The sequence below is a fragment of the Cavia porcellus genome, unplaced genomic scaffold, assembly GCF_034190915.1.
Source record: "Cavia porcellus strain 051 isolate PalLab524CR breed Dunkin Hartley unplaced genomic scaffold, mCavPor4.1 scaffold_4, whole genome shotgun sequence".
Classification (NCBI taxonomy): domain Eukaryota; kingdom Metazoa; phylum Chordata; class Mammalia; order Rodentia; family Caviidae; genus Cavia; species Cavia porcellus.
The window spans coordinates 55,399,683-55,415,619 of record NW_026947487.1 but is presented as its reverse complement, the minus strand read 5'-3'; the positions used below and the strand labels follow the sequence as shown (position 1 = coordinate 55,415,619).

General features: G+C 54.6%; 1 protein-coding gene across 3 annotated transcripts in view; it reads right to left on the bottom strand.

Moving 5' to 3' along the window:
- Tfdp1 (transcription factor Dp-1) overlaps positions 1-15,623 on the bottom strand; it is a 32,699-nt gene extending 17,076 nt beyond the window's left edge. The window contains exons 1-3 of one of the 3 annotated variants that reach the window (XM_063247065.1): positions 15,520-15,623; positions 14,639-14,709; positions 2,500-2,566 (exon numbers count right to left, since the gene is read on the bottom strand). In XM_063247065.1, coding sequence (XP_063103135.1) covers positions 2,500-2,566; positions 14,639-14,650 — 79 coding nt within the window. In that variant the 5' untranslated portion in view covers positions 14,651-14,709; positions 15,520-15,623. Of the gene's footprint in view, positions 1-2,499; positions 2,567-14,638; positions 14,710-15,423 lie in introns of all 3 variants that reach the window. The other 2 variants (XM_063247064.1, XM_013141476.3) reach the window with 2 other exon arrangements.
- Positions 15,624-15,937: the final 314 nt, after the last annotated feature.

Below are 15,937 nucleotides of genomic sequence, written 5' to 3'. Positions count from 1 at the left end.
CTTCCCTCCCTGGCCTCTCCCTGCCATAGCTCCCTGCACAGCAGGGCTGACTCCAGAACCTCCACATTGAAACACACTGACAACACCCGGGCTGTGGAGCAGGAGTGGGGGCTATGTACTAAGCACTGCCACACAGGGTACTGCATGTGGGTGACATTCACAGGACATCCTTGGGTGTTGAGCTCTGCAGTGAGCCCTGCCTGCCCAGCATGAGTGAGGCTGGGTTCCATCCCCAGGACCATAAATGAGAACAAAAGGGATGTTTCACTGCTGAGGCCAAGAGGAGCCCCTGGGTTTGTCACCATGAGGCACCAAGGAACAACTCAGGGCAGCGATGGAGCGACACGTACAATGCCACCCTACCAATGACAATAGCAGCCATGGCAGAGCAGCAGGAGTGCCCCTTCAGCCCAAAGAGGTGTTGTCGGAACATGCAGGGCCAATAGCAGAGGCCCTCACTTCTGATCAGGACACATAGCCCTGGGTCTCATGGCATCCCCTCTAGGCCATCATGTCCACAGAGAGGCCTCTGTGAAACCTGGATGCCCCTACCTAGGACAGCACTTGTCAGGAAAGCGAAGACTGTACCCTCAACAGACAGACAGACAGAAAGACAGAAGGTCCACCTATTACAGGAATTCTACAAAAGGTTCATTAGAGACTAACAGCAGAGCTCACCTCTGTGGAGAGAGCAGGTATGGCTAAGGGAGACCTCACTATGCACTCTTCCAGATTCAGAACCCTAACTGGCACAGAGGTATGATCTAGACCACGGGGAATCCAGAATACCTGCCTGTGATGGGGAGTAGCATCGCGTCCCAGACAGACACCAGACAATCGGAGCAAAAACTCAGAGACCAATGGCCAAAAGCAGAAATAGCTGATTCCAGGCTTACATGGGGCAGAACCCCTGGTGCCAACCAGGGCCAGAGACAGAAACAGCAGAAGCAGTGAGAAGACCAGGCCCAGAGCCAGCACACCATGTGAATAGCCTGACCTTGCCACCTGGACCCAGCCCAAGTCTGGATTTGGGATGGATCTGAACTGCACTTGGATTCCTGACCCTCCAGCCTGGCCCTATATCATGGTCAGACTTACCATGGATCTAAAATGTGTGGTGTATCCTGACCCCCACCCAGCCTGGATCACAGTTGGACTTGGCACAGATCTAAGCACAGGCAAACTATTGGGAATAAAGAAGCCACAGCCTGTACACAAAGATAAGAACACTTATCCTCCTGAAGAAGGGACAGTAGTTAAACATAAACCCTAGAAGAGACATCATACCGAAGGAAATGAAGCCATACACTTCCTGGAAATTATTTCTGCTTCATCATTGGGGTAGGAAGTATCCTGTCTCAGTTTTTGAAAATTTTTACATCTGCAAGATACAGAGCCCCGGGAGCTGGGGATTTAGCTCAGCGGCATAAGTGCCTGCCTTGCAAGCGGGCAGTCGTGAGTTCGATCCCTGGTACCGATTAAAAAAAAAAAAAAAAAAAGATACAGAGCCCCGTTCCTCTTGGGCAGGCTGAGAATACTACAAACCTTGAAAGAACCAAGAGCACCCTCATTCCAGTAGTTCTGTGCACACATCCACTCTGTACACATGGGGAGGCCCTGCCACAGGGGACAGACAGGCAAGTCCTTGGTGATGCAGATTGGACCTGAGCCCTGAGGTCCTCTCCGGTTTTGGCCCACATGAAGTGTGGGATGGAAAGAAGACATTCTGGACCTAGCTCTAGAAGGCCGATGCAAGGACATGGCCGGGCTTGCTTCCTGGCAGACACCAGAGACAAAGACAGGTGCAGCAGGAAGCCAGCAGGCACAGCCACATGCAAGGCTCAGTGCCCCAGGGGGCAGGGTCACCCTGTAAGGCCACACTGATAAGAGAAAAACAGATGAGCTTGTGTATGACAAGGAACAAAACACTCCAGCACTCCCAGCCCTGGGTTCCTGGTACACTCATAATGCCAAGGACCCATCATGATTCTAGGGACAGCAGAGCAGCCCCCAGAGGGTCCTTCACAGCCCACAGAAGGCCACTGCAACCAGGGCACATCGAGGATATGATGGGTAGAACACAATGGGTCTCCAGCACATCACCTGACAACAAAGCCCAAAACTTCAAGCTGTAGGATCGTGGGGCCCAGAGACGGACCTTTCCCTCCCCCTCCCTCTCCCCCATCCCTAGACACCAAAGCCAGTCCCAGAACTGCTGAGATGCACAAACACCACCCAGAAGACACCCATTCCACTTGGGGCAGGAGTGGCCACCAGGGCCTCTCTGTGACAAAGCACTGGAACAGCCCAGTGCCAGTGAGCAACACAGGTGGCCACAGTCCCTCCTCTATGTTGTTCTACATCTGCCAAGCTTCTGCACACAGAATGTGTAGCTTAGCAACAGAGGTGTTAGGTGCAGGTACGGGGTGGCCCGCTGCCCATAATCACAACACTCAACTCCAATCATCACCAGACACTTTTCCAGAGAGGAGTCCTTACCTTTCCCAGGACTCAGGTTCTGATCTATGAAGACCTTGAGTTCTCCATTGGCTTCAATTAGACCGGCCTGCAGAGAACAACAATGATGGTCAATACAGAATCCACAGAAACACGGCCATAGCTGCTAACACACAGGCCCTCTCGAAGCACTCTAAATAACATCCTAGACAAACAGAGGGCTCCTGCTACATCAGCAGAGCCCATGACACACAGTGCTCTGTTGACCAACAACCTGCAACCTGCGGAATCACACAGTCACAGAAATCTGAGGCAGGGGTGAAGCTCCCAGAAAATGCTAAGTGCAAGGCAGCCACACCATAACACAGGAGGAACACATGAGAAAGGACCTCATTCTGCAGGAGCCCTGCAGAAACCTGGCATTCTCCTCCTACCCCAGCAAAAGCCCAGGCCTGAAGATTTTTGTGGCTACTCCACCTGGAGAGCTTTGGGCACAAGTGGGAATGTACTCAGCACAGAGCTGGGCCAGCAAGGGAGTGACAGCTCACTGACACAGATGCGGCTGAGGGTCATGTGGGAGAGGGCACAACTCAAAGCCCACAGGGCCACTAGCATCTTCCTGGCCTTCCTCAGCTTCTAAGGACATCAGGACCATGCCAGAGGGACCCAACATGCTAACAGGTTCAACTGCCGTTCCCTAACCAAAACGGCAGGTCAGGCCAGGAGATTAAAGCCAGGTGGGAGGCCAGATGGGTGCTCCAGGACCCTGGACATGGGTGAGGCGGGAAACCAGTAAAGGCAGGTGATCAAAGTTAAGCAATTAAAGCCAGGAGTCAGGATAACACCCAGGCAAGAACAAGAGGTTAAGCGCAGATGGGAGAGGCCAGATGGCAAAGCCAGGTGCCCAAGGACCATTGTGGGGCTGGATGGTGAGGCCAGGAGGCGGAGGAAAATGAAGAAAAGGTAAAAAAGGAATACAGACAAGGGGCAAGACCTCAGGAAAGACAGGTGGGCATCGCTACAAGGCCTGGTGGGCAAGGTCCTTTGGGTAGGGCCAAAGGGAAAGTCTGTAAGTTTACAGCAAAGCAGATAAGGCCAGTTCCGTGAGTCAAGAGGTTCAAAACAGCAGGTGAGCACTAGCCGGTGGGTAAGGCTAAGAGAGTGGGTCAGGAAGCTCAGGCCAGGTAAGACCAGGGGCACAAGACCAGGTTAATAACCACAGAGGTAAGGTCTGGGCTGTTAAACCACCGAGAAGGGAAGGCCAAATGACAAGGCCAGGGGAGTAGTTAAAGCCACAGAGAGAAATCAGGGTAAAGCCAGGAAGGTGTGGTCACACTGGCCAGGGCAAGGTGCACAATACCAGCAAAGGAAAGTCCACAAAGTCACACTAGGCTTTAGGTCAGCAGAGCGACCCGGGGACGCTGTCTTCAGGACAGACCCGGGGAGCACATCCACGCTAGTCAAAACCCCAACATAGGGCCAGGGGACGATGTCCAGAGGTACAACAACATGGTCAGGTCAGGCAGGTGGCTAAGGTTAGCATGGCAAAGCTGTGAACAAGCACGTGAGGTCAGCGGTTCAGGCAGATACATAATGCCTGAAACTGCAGTCCATAGGGTGGTAAAGCCAGGTGGTAAGGCCAAGATACTGGGCCAGGTGGGCCAGGCCAGGTGGAAAAGGCCAGTGAGTCAGGCCCAACAGAACTGGCAACCAAGGGCAGGACAAGGCAGGAGTTGTATGGCCAGATGTTCAGAGCCAAGACCCAAGAGGTTAAGGCCAGAGGAAGAGCAAGGCAGGCAAGCTGGTAAACCAAGGTAGAAGGTTAGCAGCAAGTGTAGGCCCAGGAGTCTGAGTCAGTCAGATCCCATATACATAGCCTGGAGCTTCAGACCAGGCCTGCAGCCACAGTTTGGTAACAACATGCAGGGATCCCAGGGAAGCACACAGATCAAGAAACAACAGAGGAGGACAACACAAAGCCAGAAAACTGCAAACTCTCAATGCGTTTTATCACCCGTGGTCTCAGCAGTACCTGCAAGTAAGCCCCAGATAAAGTCCTGCTTAAGCTCCTCATATGTTTCTGTCCTTTGTACTTAAGAAGCCAATGCGGAAGAGCTGGCTGCATCTCAACATCACAGCCTCAGCCTGCTGATGCACTGGTCCAGAGGTCTGGGCTGGAGTCCCCTTCCTGTACTTTCTCCACGAAGAACCAGTCAGATTACCACTGGATAGCTTCCCAGCAGAGGCCCAGGCTGACCCTTGAGACCCAGGGGGCTGCCCCTCACCACAGGACTCGGTAGCGTTGGGACTCCACCATGAGCCAGTCACCCCACACCTGTGACAAAATCCTCTCCAGACATTGCAAAACTTCCCTCATCGAGAACCACCCCCCACAAGGCATGATTTAAACTGTATCACCCCTCAAGCAGATCTGTTCCCCAGGGCTGACAGGTGAATACATGACTGCCTCACCCTCCACCCTAGTGCTGTGTGGCCCCAAGACCATGGGGCAGGAACCGACCACGCAGGGGCAGGCGGCTGCCACACCCGCCTATCGCCTGCCTATCACTGCATACTTCACAGTGGGTTTTACGGCACAGAAAGCAACTCTTTTGTAACAAGGTGTCAAAATCACAAAGGAAATGCAAGCTCTCTTTTCCAGAAAGGAAATTAGAAAACAAAACCACCTAGAGTTCACAAGCTGTATGCAGAACAGCAATACAAAAATCTTTGCCAAACCAGTACTGTCGCAGTAGGCAGCCTTTCAGGGCGGTGACCTTGACAGGCTGACCTCTGTCCCACCTAACCAACATCCTGTGGCCAAGGCGGCCTTCCAGCAGGAGGCCCTGCCATGGTTGGAACATCTGTCCCTCAAACCTTTACACTGAATGTGACCCCAAGGCAATGACCCTGACAGGGTCATGGGGAGAAAGTGTGGGGCCCTCGTGATGAGATCGACTTCCTCTTGCCACACGAAAGGGTGCTGCTCAGAGCCAAGATGCCTCAAACCCCAAACTGGACCCACTGTGACCTGGACTAGTGCTGTGAGACATAGTCTGAGACGGGCCTGGCCCCAACATGCATACTCACTGTCCTCAAGTCCCAGGAGGCAGAGACTAAACCTACCCCTGGCTGGGCCCCTGGAGAAGCCAGAGCCACATGGACACTTGGGCAGCCATGAGGAAGCAGGTTCTGCCCACAGCAGACAGGGTGGGGCTCTGGGCCATGCCTCAGGGACAGGGATGCCACAGACCACACTGGATGACAAATGCATACCATCCCTTCAGACCACCACATTCCGAGGCAGCCTGTTCTATAGGTGGCTTATGCTCAGAGCACAAGCTCGGCAGGGCTCTGGAGCTCCAGGACGAGCTCAGTCCCCACAGAGAGTACCATGGCATCCGGCACAGGCCCACCGTGCAGAAGCAGATCCTGAAGATGGAGATGTAGGAGCAGGGGGTCTCTCTAGACTCCCTGGAGACAACACCATCTCCACGATATGGGCCACTAATGCCCAAGATTCTGCACCATGGTGCTGAAAACCTGCCCCTGGCTGTCACCCATCCTTCAATGCACATCTGAGAGTAAGCAGGGACCGAGGCAGCCACCATGGACAGCACACAGCCCTTGCTCATGTCTGCTGGGAAGTCTCACACACAAAGGAACAGGAGCAGTCACAGGATGCAGAGCCAGGGCCCTGCCGGGCAGCGACAATGTGGGGGGCAGCAGTGCATCATGGGGCCATTGGCACACATCTGCAGCCCTCCAGCCTAAGACTCAAGTCTCCGCTGGTACTCAGAACCACACGTGTCCAAAGCCACACCCTCAAGTCCGATGACAGCCTGCCTCTGTGGTTTTCTAGTGTGATGGCATCCTTGCTAGCTAATGTCACAACCCTGCCCACACAGGCAGCACAACCAGTCTTCTCCACGTCACAGCTGTGGGCTGAGGTCCACAAGAGCTGGACAGGCATCAAACACAAGCTGTTCAATTCTTCAACCTGCTGCAAACCTGTTCCCAAGCTGAAGCAAGCGGACCTGACTCTTGTACAGAACAGAAGCCCCAGGGGCCAGAGTGGCCCCAGAATGGGTGCAGCCCTCCCATGGCAGCAGGGACAGTGGGATCATGCTCCCAGGACACCCCATCCCTGACACAGGACTGTGGAGCCGTAAGCATCATAGTCCCCTGCGCACCATGCCAGGCCACAGGTCTGGGAGGTCACCTCCATGGTGGCCCCAGGAGGCCTTGTCACCAGCATCCTGTGAATACAGTGCCTGTGACAGCACCACAGGCAGGCATATGGTCACAGACGAAGTGCAGACTCCAAGGCACTGAAGCAGGGAGAGGGGCTGTGTCCACAAACCATGCTGCCTCAGCCTCCCGGCAGCACCCAGGCCTTGTCTAGGTAGCTCCTCTGGGCTGGGCCAAGCTGGCACCACCATCTGGAGGTGAAGGAAGGTCCTGGGCACAATCACAGAGCCTCCAGCCTGTCCTCACCTGCCTCACGAGCCCTGCTGGTACATCTTAGCCAGCTGCACACTCTGATCCCACTTGAGCAGGGCTCTGCAAGGGCTGTGGCCAGACCCCAGTGGGAGGGGCAGATGCCAGCGTCCCAACAGAGTGCTTGCGCAGCATGCCCCATCTGCCCAACAAACACAGTTTACTCAAAGACAAAGCAGAGAAACACCACAAAGACAAGGCACAGTATGGGAGTGGCGGCCTCTGCGCTTCAGGACCCTCACTCTGACCCCAAGGCTGGAAATGAAACCCCAGGTTTGCAGCAGGTTGAGGAACACTGCAGTTCACTACTGCTGGCCTCAGCTTTGGGCTCTTGCTGGCAAAACTCCCACAGGGTTTGGCCTCGTGTAGGCAGTGAGGTCCACGCTACCCACACTTCGGCCACCACCAGCCTGGCTCTGGGCCAAAGGCTGACAGTATGGGCCAACAGGGACACAGTCCTGCTGGCCCTTACAAGCACCCCAGCATGGCTCTTCCAGTGGCCTCTGCACCAGCAGCGGCATGGTGGAGAAGGTAAGAAAGCCCTTCATGACACCCTATAATCTTTGCATGGAAAGGGTGCAGAGCCAAAGGCCCACTGTCACGGTCACAAACAAGCACCACACCTCAGAGGATGCACACACATGGGAACCCCAGGCTCCTGGGCCAAGAGCTTGCCAAGGAGCCAAGGAGCTGGGCCTGAGGAGACCACCGGGGCTCCACTGCCAGTACCCATAGCTCACTGTAACATCCTGGCTCCAGAGACTCCTCCCTACCTGGCATCCCTGGTGACTTCCAGGTGCCCCTCCACAGATGCCAGGTGGGCCGAGGGCAGACCACTGGCACCTCTGACCTGGCTCCTAAGGACCCTGCTGGGTGCCTGCCTGGGGTGCCCATGGACCCTGAAGCTCCAAGTACCACATATTCACAGGTTCCAGTGCAGCTTTTCCCCGGGCCACAGCGGGGGGAACCTGAAGTCATGGACCTCAGTGACAGGACTCCAGAGCCACCAAGAGTGAAGTCTGGCAGGCCGAGTCCGCTGCTCAAGCACAGAGTCCATACGTGGTACCCATGCACCACACTCCCCAGGGACCTGTCTGGCCCCACACGACCACCACAGGCAGCTCTTCTCCCAACAAGTGCTCCTAAGGCACTGCCCCATCCCAGCCCCAGGCACCCAGACCCCACAGCAGGGCCCAAAGTCAATACCCTTCATCCCCACATGTCCCTCCTCGCCAGGCACTCTGAGCCCTGCAGTGACCCCTCTCTGACCTCTATGAAGATCCCGACACACAGGGCCTGAGTGAACCAGCAGAAGGTGGCACCAGAGTTCACCGCCCAGGCCAGCCCCATCTGTGCCTTGTGCCTGTAGCCCGACCTCCTGCCAGACCTCGCATCACTGACTCTGCAGGGAAGATCAGGGCCCCAGCACTCTTGCCACTCACGGAGCGTCTGCCTAAGGGGTCCATCAGGATGTGGGACTCTGAGGGGCTGGAGGTGCACAGGCCCCAAGCAATCTCAACCTTGGTGCATGGCTGGGGTGCCCCTAGGAAGTACTGTGCATGCTTGAGACAATCTTCCACACGACATGGTTCCAGTTGGCCTTGAATTCACTATGCAGCCCAGGCTGACCTCGAGTCTACAACGATCCTAATGCCTCAGCCTCCCAAGTTCTGGGATTACAGGTCTGTGCCACCATGACTGGCCAAAAGATCTACGTTGACATTTGCTGCTACATCTTAGACTCCCACACATGTGACCTGACATGTCTGTCACGTGCTGCTCTCCAGTCACCAAGTGACGTTTTCCTCTACAACAGGCAAATGTAGCATCTGCTGCATCCCGTCCAGTGTGCTGGGGCAGCCCTACCCTGATGAACCCAGTGTTCTGAGCTGTGGAGACCAGGGGACCTGGCAAGACAGGACCCAGAGAAAGCCAGACAGGTAAGTCCCATCAGACGGCAGATGGCCATACTAGTCAGGCCAGCCACACTGCTCAAGCCTTCCTAGACTACAGCGACTATGCAATGCACTGTGGCCTCTCTGCTGCCGAGAGGTGAAGCCAGCACCTCAAAGTGGGGAACAGCCAACGAGATGGTGCCTCCTCAACGAGAATATCAATGCCACCTGCCAGGGCTGATAATGTATGGCAAAGTCCCTCACGCTGCGCAGTTTCCAGCAGGGTGACAATGGTAAAAAGGACAGAGTTTCTAAGCAAGCTCTAAATCAATAATTATCTCCAAGAACAACAACTGGACTGATCTAAAAGTAGACCAGGCCAAAGTCAGGAATGACGCAGCAGCTGAACCCCAGTCTCAGCAGAGACAAAGTAGCCACTGGACACTGGCTGTGGACGGTTCCTCTCTCCCTCCCCTGTGAAGCACAATCGAGGGTCACTAGTGGACATAGCACAAGGTCTGCCCTTAAATCTGAGATTTGGTGGCCCAAGGCAGAGCCTGGGCTGAGCACACAGTTCTATCTCCAGTACAAACAAAAACCTTGACTTTTTTAAGTGGCAAAAAGGCCACAATGAGAGGCCACTATAAGATCAATACAAACCACTCCAAGGCAGTAACATGTTTAAGCAGAGGAAATAAACCATACACAATAGCAGGGAAGATCTGGAGGCTGCAGCTCGCCCGCACCAGAGCCCTTCACCCAGGAGACCCCATGAACTCCCACAAACCTAAGCCTCCAAGAATCTCAGGGCTCATCAGGAGGAATGCACATACCCCTCCACCACAGGAAGGGGAATCGCACAGGCAAAACTCACCTGCATTAAACGTTACACTGCAAGGTACATTTCCAGGCTTATGGAATGCTCAGTGAATGCAAATTGACAGGAAACAGATAAACAGAAATGAGGATAGGGCATATTTGCCAGTTCACTAAGAAATACAATGCCCGGAAAGGAAAATGTTCATTTCCAATTGTAAAAATGGGAACCAGAGATGTGATTTAAAATTGCATCCTGGGCTTGGGAATTTAACTCAGCGGCATAAGTGCCTGCCTGGAAAGCGTGAGGTTATGCGTTTGGTCTCCAGTACCAAAACAAACAACAACAACAACAAAAACTCACTTTATTTAAAAAATAAATAAATAAAATAAAATTGCACCTCTTGGGGGCTAGGAGTAAAGCTCAGCAGTACAGCATTTGCCCAGCACACGGGGGCCTTGGTTCCAAGCCCAGCACTGCAAAAATACAATAAACTCTCACCCATCACACTGAGCAAGCTTTGTGGGCTATAAAATCATTATACTTGAGACAAGCACATTACAGTGATGCCCGAACACCCATGTTAATAACAGCACAATTCACAGTAGCTAAATCTAAGATGCAGCCTATGTGTCCATTAGCAGACAAATGGACAAAGAAAGAAAACGCAATGTTACACACCACAGAGCACTACTCAGCCACACAGAAGGACAGACTTGAGTCATCTGAGAGAAATGGAGGCATCTTGAGACCATAACGTTAAGTGAAACAAGCTTAAACATCTCATGACTTCTGTTATAACAAACCCAAAACACAGATAAAGAGCAAAATAAAAGACAGATAACAGGAAATGAAATAAATCTTCTGCAAGTGGGAAGGGTAACCAAGAGACAGGGCAACGACAGGGGGTGAAAACACTGAAACCTGTTATGGACAAGACCACCGTTCCATGAAGAATGTGATCATTATGTACTGCCAACATGGACTGAAAAAGGAACTGTCACATTCAAATGCACCCAGGAAAAGGAAAGTTACAGCAGGTGCTCCCCTTCAACCTGGCAGGCATGGTCTCTATGGACAGAATGTGACAGTGAATCCCTGAGATGCAGCATGCATCTGCGTACCTCTGAGATGCATCCTAAGGCTCAGTGTGGGTTTGTGCAAATTTAAAAAGACTTAATCTGGAACCCAGGGAATCTGCAGCACCAGGGGCTGCATAACCATACCTGGCATACAAGCAGAAGGGCAGTGTCCACCTCCCATCCCCACTGATCCTCGAGAGCTGGCCCTTCCTCTCCTACCAAGCGCCCACACCGACAGGGCTCCCAGGACAATGGCACACCTGCTCCGGCAGCCCACTCAATACCACTTCTACCAGGTCTGTCACTGACAGTCTGGGAAAACATATATGATCAACCTAGAAGTAATGAATTTCCAAATGGATTTTCCTTATCCATCCATTTCACAGAAACCAGAACCGGATATTCTCTGGTGGTTTATGCAAGGACTCAAATGAGTAGACAGTTGATCAAGAAAGCTGTCGGCCCATATAGACAAAGGTCTATCCAATGGTCCTGCCACTCAGATGGGCGTCAGCGCCAGAGGTACAGAACACAGCCGTATGCAACAGAGATCACACTGCAAACACCAGGGGAAGAGTGGGGTTGTGCGTGGCTCATCACCAGAGAATGCTCAGCACACACAAGGCCCTAGGTACAACCCCAGCACAGCAAACACAAGTCAAATCAATACAAATAAGCTGACGTGGTGAAACAACACCCATGTGAACTTCTGAGCTCATACCAAGTACGCTTCTCACCCTCTTCCAAGCACAATGCTTCCAGGGTAATGCTTCAGCTGCGCTGAGATTCCTCACCCTTCCCACCATCCTAGTTTCTCCGACTTTATCCTTTGGATGAAAACCAAACCTGACCCCGGGCACTTGTGTAAAGGCAAACATAATATCTACTGTTTGAGCTGCCTATGCTGAGAGCTGGGCCCTCTCTCCCACGTGGCAGCCTTTCCTGGAGGCTACCCGACAAGGCCACCCCAGCACTAGGGTCTTCCAACACCACAGGACACAGCAGGTGAGTGGCCATCACACCTGGCCCTCCCTCTCCGTTCAGCAGGTGATATCCTGGACACATTTTTAGATAAGCTCGTAAGTCACTGCTGGCATTAAATGATGCCTTGGGGCTGTCACACTCAACAACTAAGGGAGCCAGACACACTTCTCCTTGGTCTCTAGCTCCTGATAGTAAAATGCAGGGATTTTCCTTTAAACCAACAGGAAACAAGCCGCAGCACATGGCAGCTTCAAGTTAAGGAATACAGGACACATGCTAAGAGGGTTTGGAAGCAGCGAGGGAGGTGAATGTCATTTTACAAAGTGCCACTGGGATGCTTTAGCTGAGTGATGCAGTCTGGTTGCCACCCCATGAGGCCAAGTGCTGTTTAGCAGGAGGAGGATGCAGCCACCCTGCATGCAGTTGCGCAGAGGCAGAGAGCAGTGCTTACTGACCCAGAGGCAGAGAACAGCAGCACCCAGCACGAAGATGCTGGGGACCCTAAAGGCCAGCATCTGTGCAGGACCTCACACACCTCCCATGCATCTCAGATCTCTCGGTGGTACGTGACGCCTAGTGCCACATAGATGCTCTGTGAATGCTGGTTACTCTGTGCTGTGCAGAGGCAGGCAAGGAAAAACCTGCACGTGCTCAGTGCAGACACCATGTCACCAGGCTTTCTGAATTTATTCCATCTGGAGCTGAGTGTGCACATGTGGAACCTGCAGATAAGGAGGCGACTGTATGCAGGACGACTCCATCCTCCTCCTGCTAAACAGCACTTGGCCTCATGGGGTGGCAGCAGGCTGCACCACTCAGCTAAAGCACCCAGTGACACTTTGCAAAATGACACTCACCTCCCTTGCTACTTCCAAACCCTCTTGACACTGAACCAGTTCATGGAGGGGCACTGCACCTCCCGGGGCCACAAACGTCAACTCCTCACACAATATCCCAGTCCTGCAGTAGCCATCAGAAGCACCTGCTGAGGCACACATGGCCTCAAGGCCTCCATCCCATGTCCTCAAGGAGCACTTTTCACCTCTTCCACAGAGCAGATTCTAACCAGCATGACCCACCAACACCCACTGCCCCTTGCCTACCATTTGCTGATGCCCACAGCTCCACTGGGTCTGCCCCAGGCCTGTGGGTGCCAGCTGGCCCTCATACAACCCTTGGCTGTCCTCGTCCATGGAGGATGCAGAGCCTGGCGCCTCCCTGTGTTCTGGGGCCTCTCTGGCCTTCCCCACAGCCAGGCTCTCCACAGCCAGGGTCCCTGCCCTCTGCCATTAGCCCAGGGGACCTGGTGCCCTAGCATTAGCACTGTTTCAGTTAGATTTCACATGAATGCCACTGCTTAGGACAGTGCTGGGGAGCCTATGGCACACCTGATGTAGCACTAAAAGCACCATCACCCACTGACCCTTCTAATACACAGTGCACGGCCCACTTTCCGAAGCTCCAATGTTGTACCCCTTCTTTCAGAAAATGGGTTGGCTAGAGAAAAGTTCCACCCTCAATTCAGCCCCCTTCTGCACATTTGCACGTCCACCCTCAACATGGGGGTGGGGAGGCCTCTTCCCCTGCCTAGCACACCTCAGCCTCACAGCCCTGAACCCCTCCCAGGACTCCACAGCACATGACCCAAACCTGATCAGGGCATCTCACAGCAGCACCAGCCAGGGGCCTGCACCAGAGGGGTGCTCAGCCTGCTCCTGCCGCCAGACACAAAGCTCAACCTCACAGAGGTGGTGCCAAGGAGACAGCATGGCACCGGAGGCTTTGTACTCATACTAGCAAAGCACTGGGGTATACTGTGTCACATAAAACACAGCCTCACAGAGTTACCCTTTCTCAGGTCTACTTAGCAAATCCAGCTGCTCCCTGGGCATTTGCACACACTTCTTGTCTCAAGGGCATGCCAACAAGAGCCACTGACTGACAAACCCGACACCTGCACAGTCTATGACTTAGCAGACTGCACTGGGCCCCGGGTTACACACTGGCTTGGCACAGCCCTTTGCACGACAGCAGGAGGCAGCGTGGACCTCCTTGCCTGCTGGCTTCTGAGCCTTGGAACTGATGGGAGTATGGTTCCACATTGCAGGCACTTCCTTGCCACACCTCACAGGCTTCTGTCTGATTATAGCAGCCCAGCCTGTATCTCCAAGGCTGGCTGCACTCTTAATACATAAACAAAAAATACCTTCTTTTCACTAATATTTCCAAACTTTGCATTCTAAGGCACACTAAGCACGCTGTTAACATTCAAAGGTGTTGTGAGGAACTCTACAATCAACAGCATAAACTCTACTGATGGACCAAAAAGCTATTTCCCCAGACCAATCTAAAAAATTCTTGTAGCATATTCAAAGATGAAGCTAAACTAGCTCCTGTTTTCTACCTCATCTCAACAATCATCAAATGTCATCTTTGAGAGAGAGAGAAAAGCAGTGTACTGGATCTGTCAAAACTGGAGTCCTGTCCTCTAGAACACATAGACAGGTGCAGCAGGTCAGTGGGCCCAGGCTGACGGCCCTCCCAAGCAGACGCCCCCCCCCCCTTGGAAGAGGGACAACTCCCCCAAAACACCTCCATCCCACTTAACCCAGGCGTAGACAGGATAGTCCAGATGTAACACAGTTTAGAGAAATTAGAATCAAAGCAGCAGCATCCAAGCCCCACAACGAGTGGCAAGGCCCTGGGAACAAAGAGCACAGGGCAGAGGTGAGTGGCCTACCCAGCTCTCCTTCATCCTTCCCCTCTACCCTTCTCCCTGGGCCAAAAAACCTCTGAGCACAGGCAAGGCTGACTCCCGCTGCCACTCTGAAACAAAGGCAGAAAACTACAAAGAGCCAGTGTTATGCTAACATTTGTCTGCAGCATGGAACAAATATACTTACATCTTTTGCCATGTTACCAGATCCAGGAAATCAAGGCTATGGCTGTGCACCCTCCACAGAAGCTGATTTTTCTGGTAAAAAGGAAGGAAAGACAAGTAATGAGTAAAAATGAAAAAAGTTTAACAGGCATCACATCTCAAAGGAAACGTCTCCCACCAGCACGTGCGCGGCCTCCAGCAGCAGGGATCTCCCCGCCAGATCTGGACAGTTGAGCCGGCCCAGCAGGTCCCTCACTGGGATTTCAGCTACCTCACCAAATGGACACGCGCCCCACAGGCACCGCTGCGGCGCGGCCAGCGCGGGATCACAGCCCGGGCTGGCAGAGGCACTAGGATATGGGCTCCCCCTACTTGGACGCAGGGCCCCACCTGGCACAAGGCCGCACCTGGGTGCAGGGCGCACACGGGCGCGGGGCCCCCACCTGGGCGCAGGGCCTCACGGGGTTGACAGTCAGCCCCCATCTCCACCCGCCCACCCCGACCTGTCACTAGGCCCAGCCCAATCCCGCGGACCCCCACCGGCCCGCAGGCCCTCGGGCCCCCAACGCTAGGGAGGGGGAAGGGGACGGGTCGAGGTCGAGGTCGAGGTCGGGGCTGTGGCCAGGGTTGGAGTCGGAGTAGGGGTCGGGGATGGGGTCCGGCGCGTGGCCGAGCCGGCCGCGCCGGGCCGGGCGGCAGACAGGCTGAGCCGCGCGGGATGCAGCCGGGGGCCCCGCACGCCCCGCATCCCGCGCGCCCCACACCCCTAGCGCCCCGGACCCGGCGTCCTGGCCTCCGTCCCCGCACCTGGCTCCGGGCGGGCGCGGGGCACGCGGCGCCGGCCGGGAGGTCCCGCCGTGCGGGTCGCAGCCCTGGGCCGGCGGCGCCGGGACGCGGGCTCACCCTGGGCCGAGCGTCGGGCCGGCGTGACGTGCGCTCGGCGCGGTGACGTGGGCGCGGCGGGCCCCGCTCCTCACAGCGCGCCTGCGCGCCTTTTCGCGCCTTCGGCGTCCTTCTTCTTCTCCTCCTCCTCCTCCTCTTCCTCCTCCCCCTGCTGCTTGGCTCCCGCTGCTCCCGCCACAGCTGCCCGCCCTGGAGCTGAGGAGGGGCACGCGCGCGCGTATGTGGGTGTGCGCGTGCGCCGGGCGCGGGCGGAGTCGGTTAGCTCAGGACAGCACTATGCGTGCCGGGAGTGGGGCCACGTGTGTGCATGGTTGTGTGTGCATGAATAGATGGCTACATGTGTGCATAACTGGAGTGTCCCACGAGGAACAGAGGGCCATGCATGGACCATGAAGAACAGAAGGCCACATGTATGCAT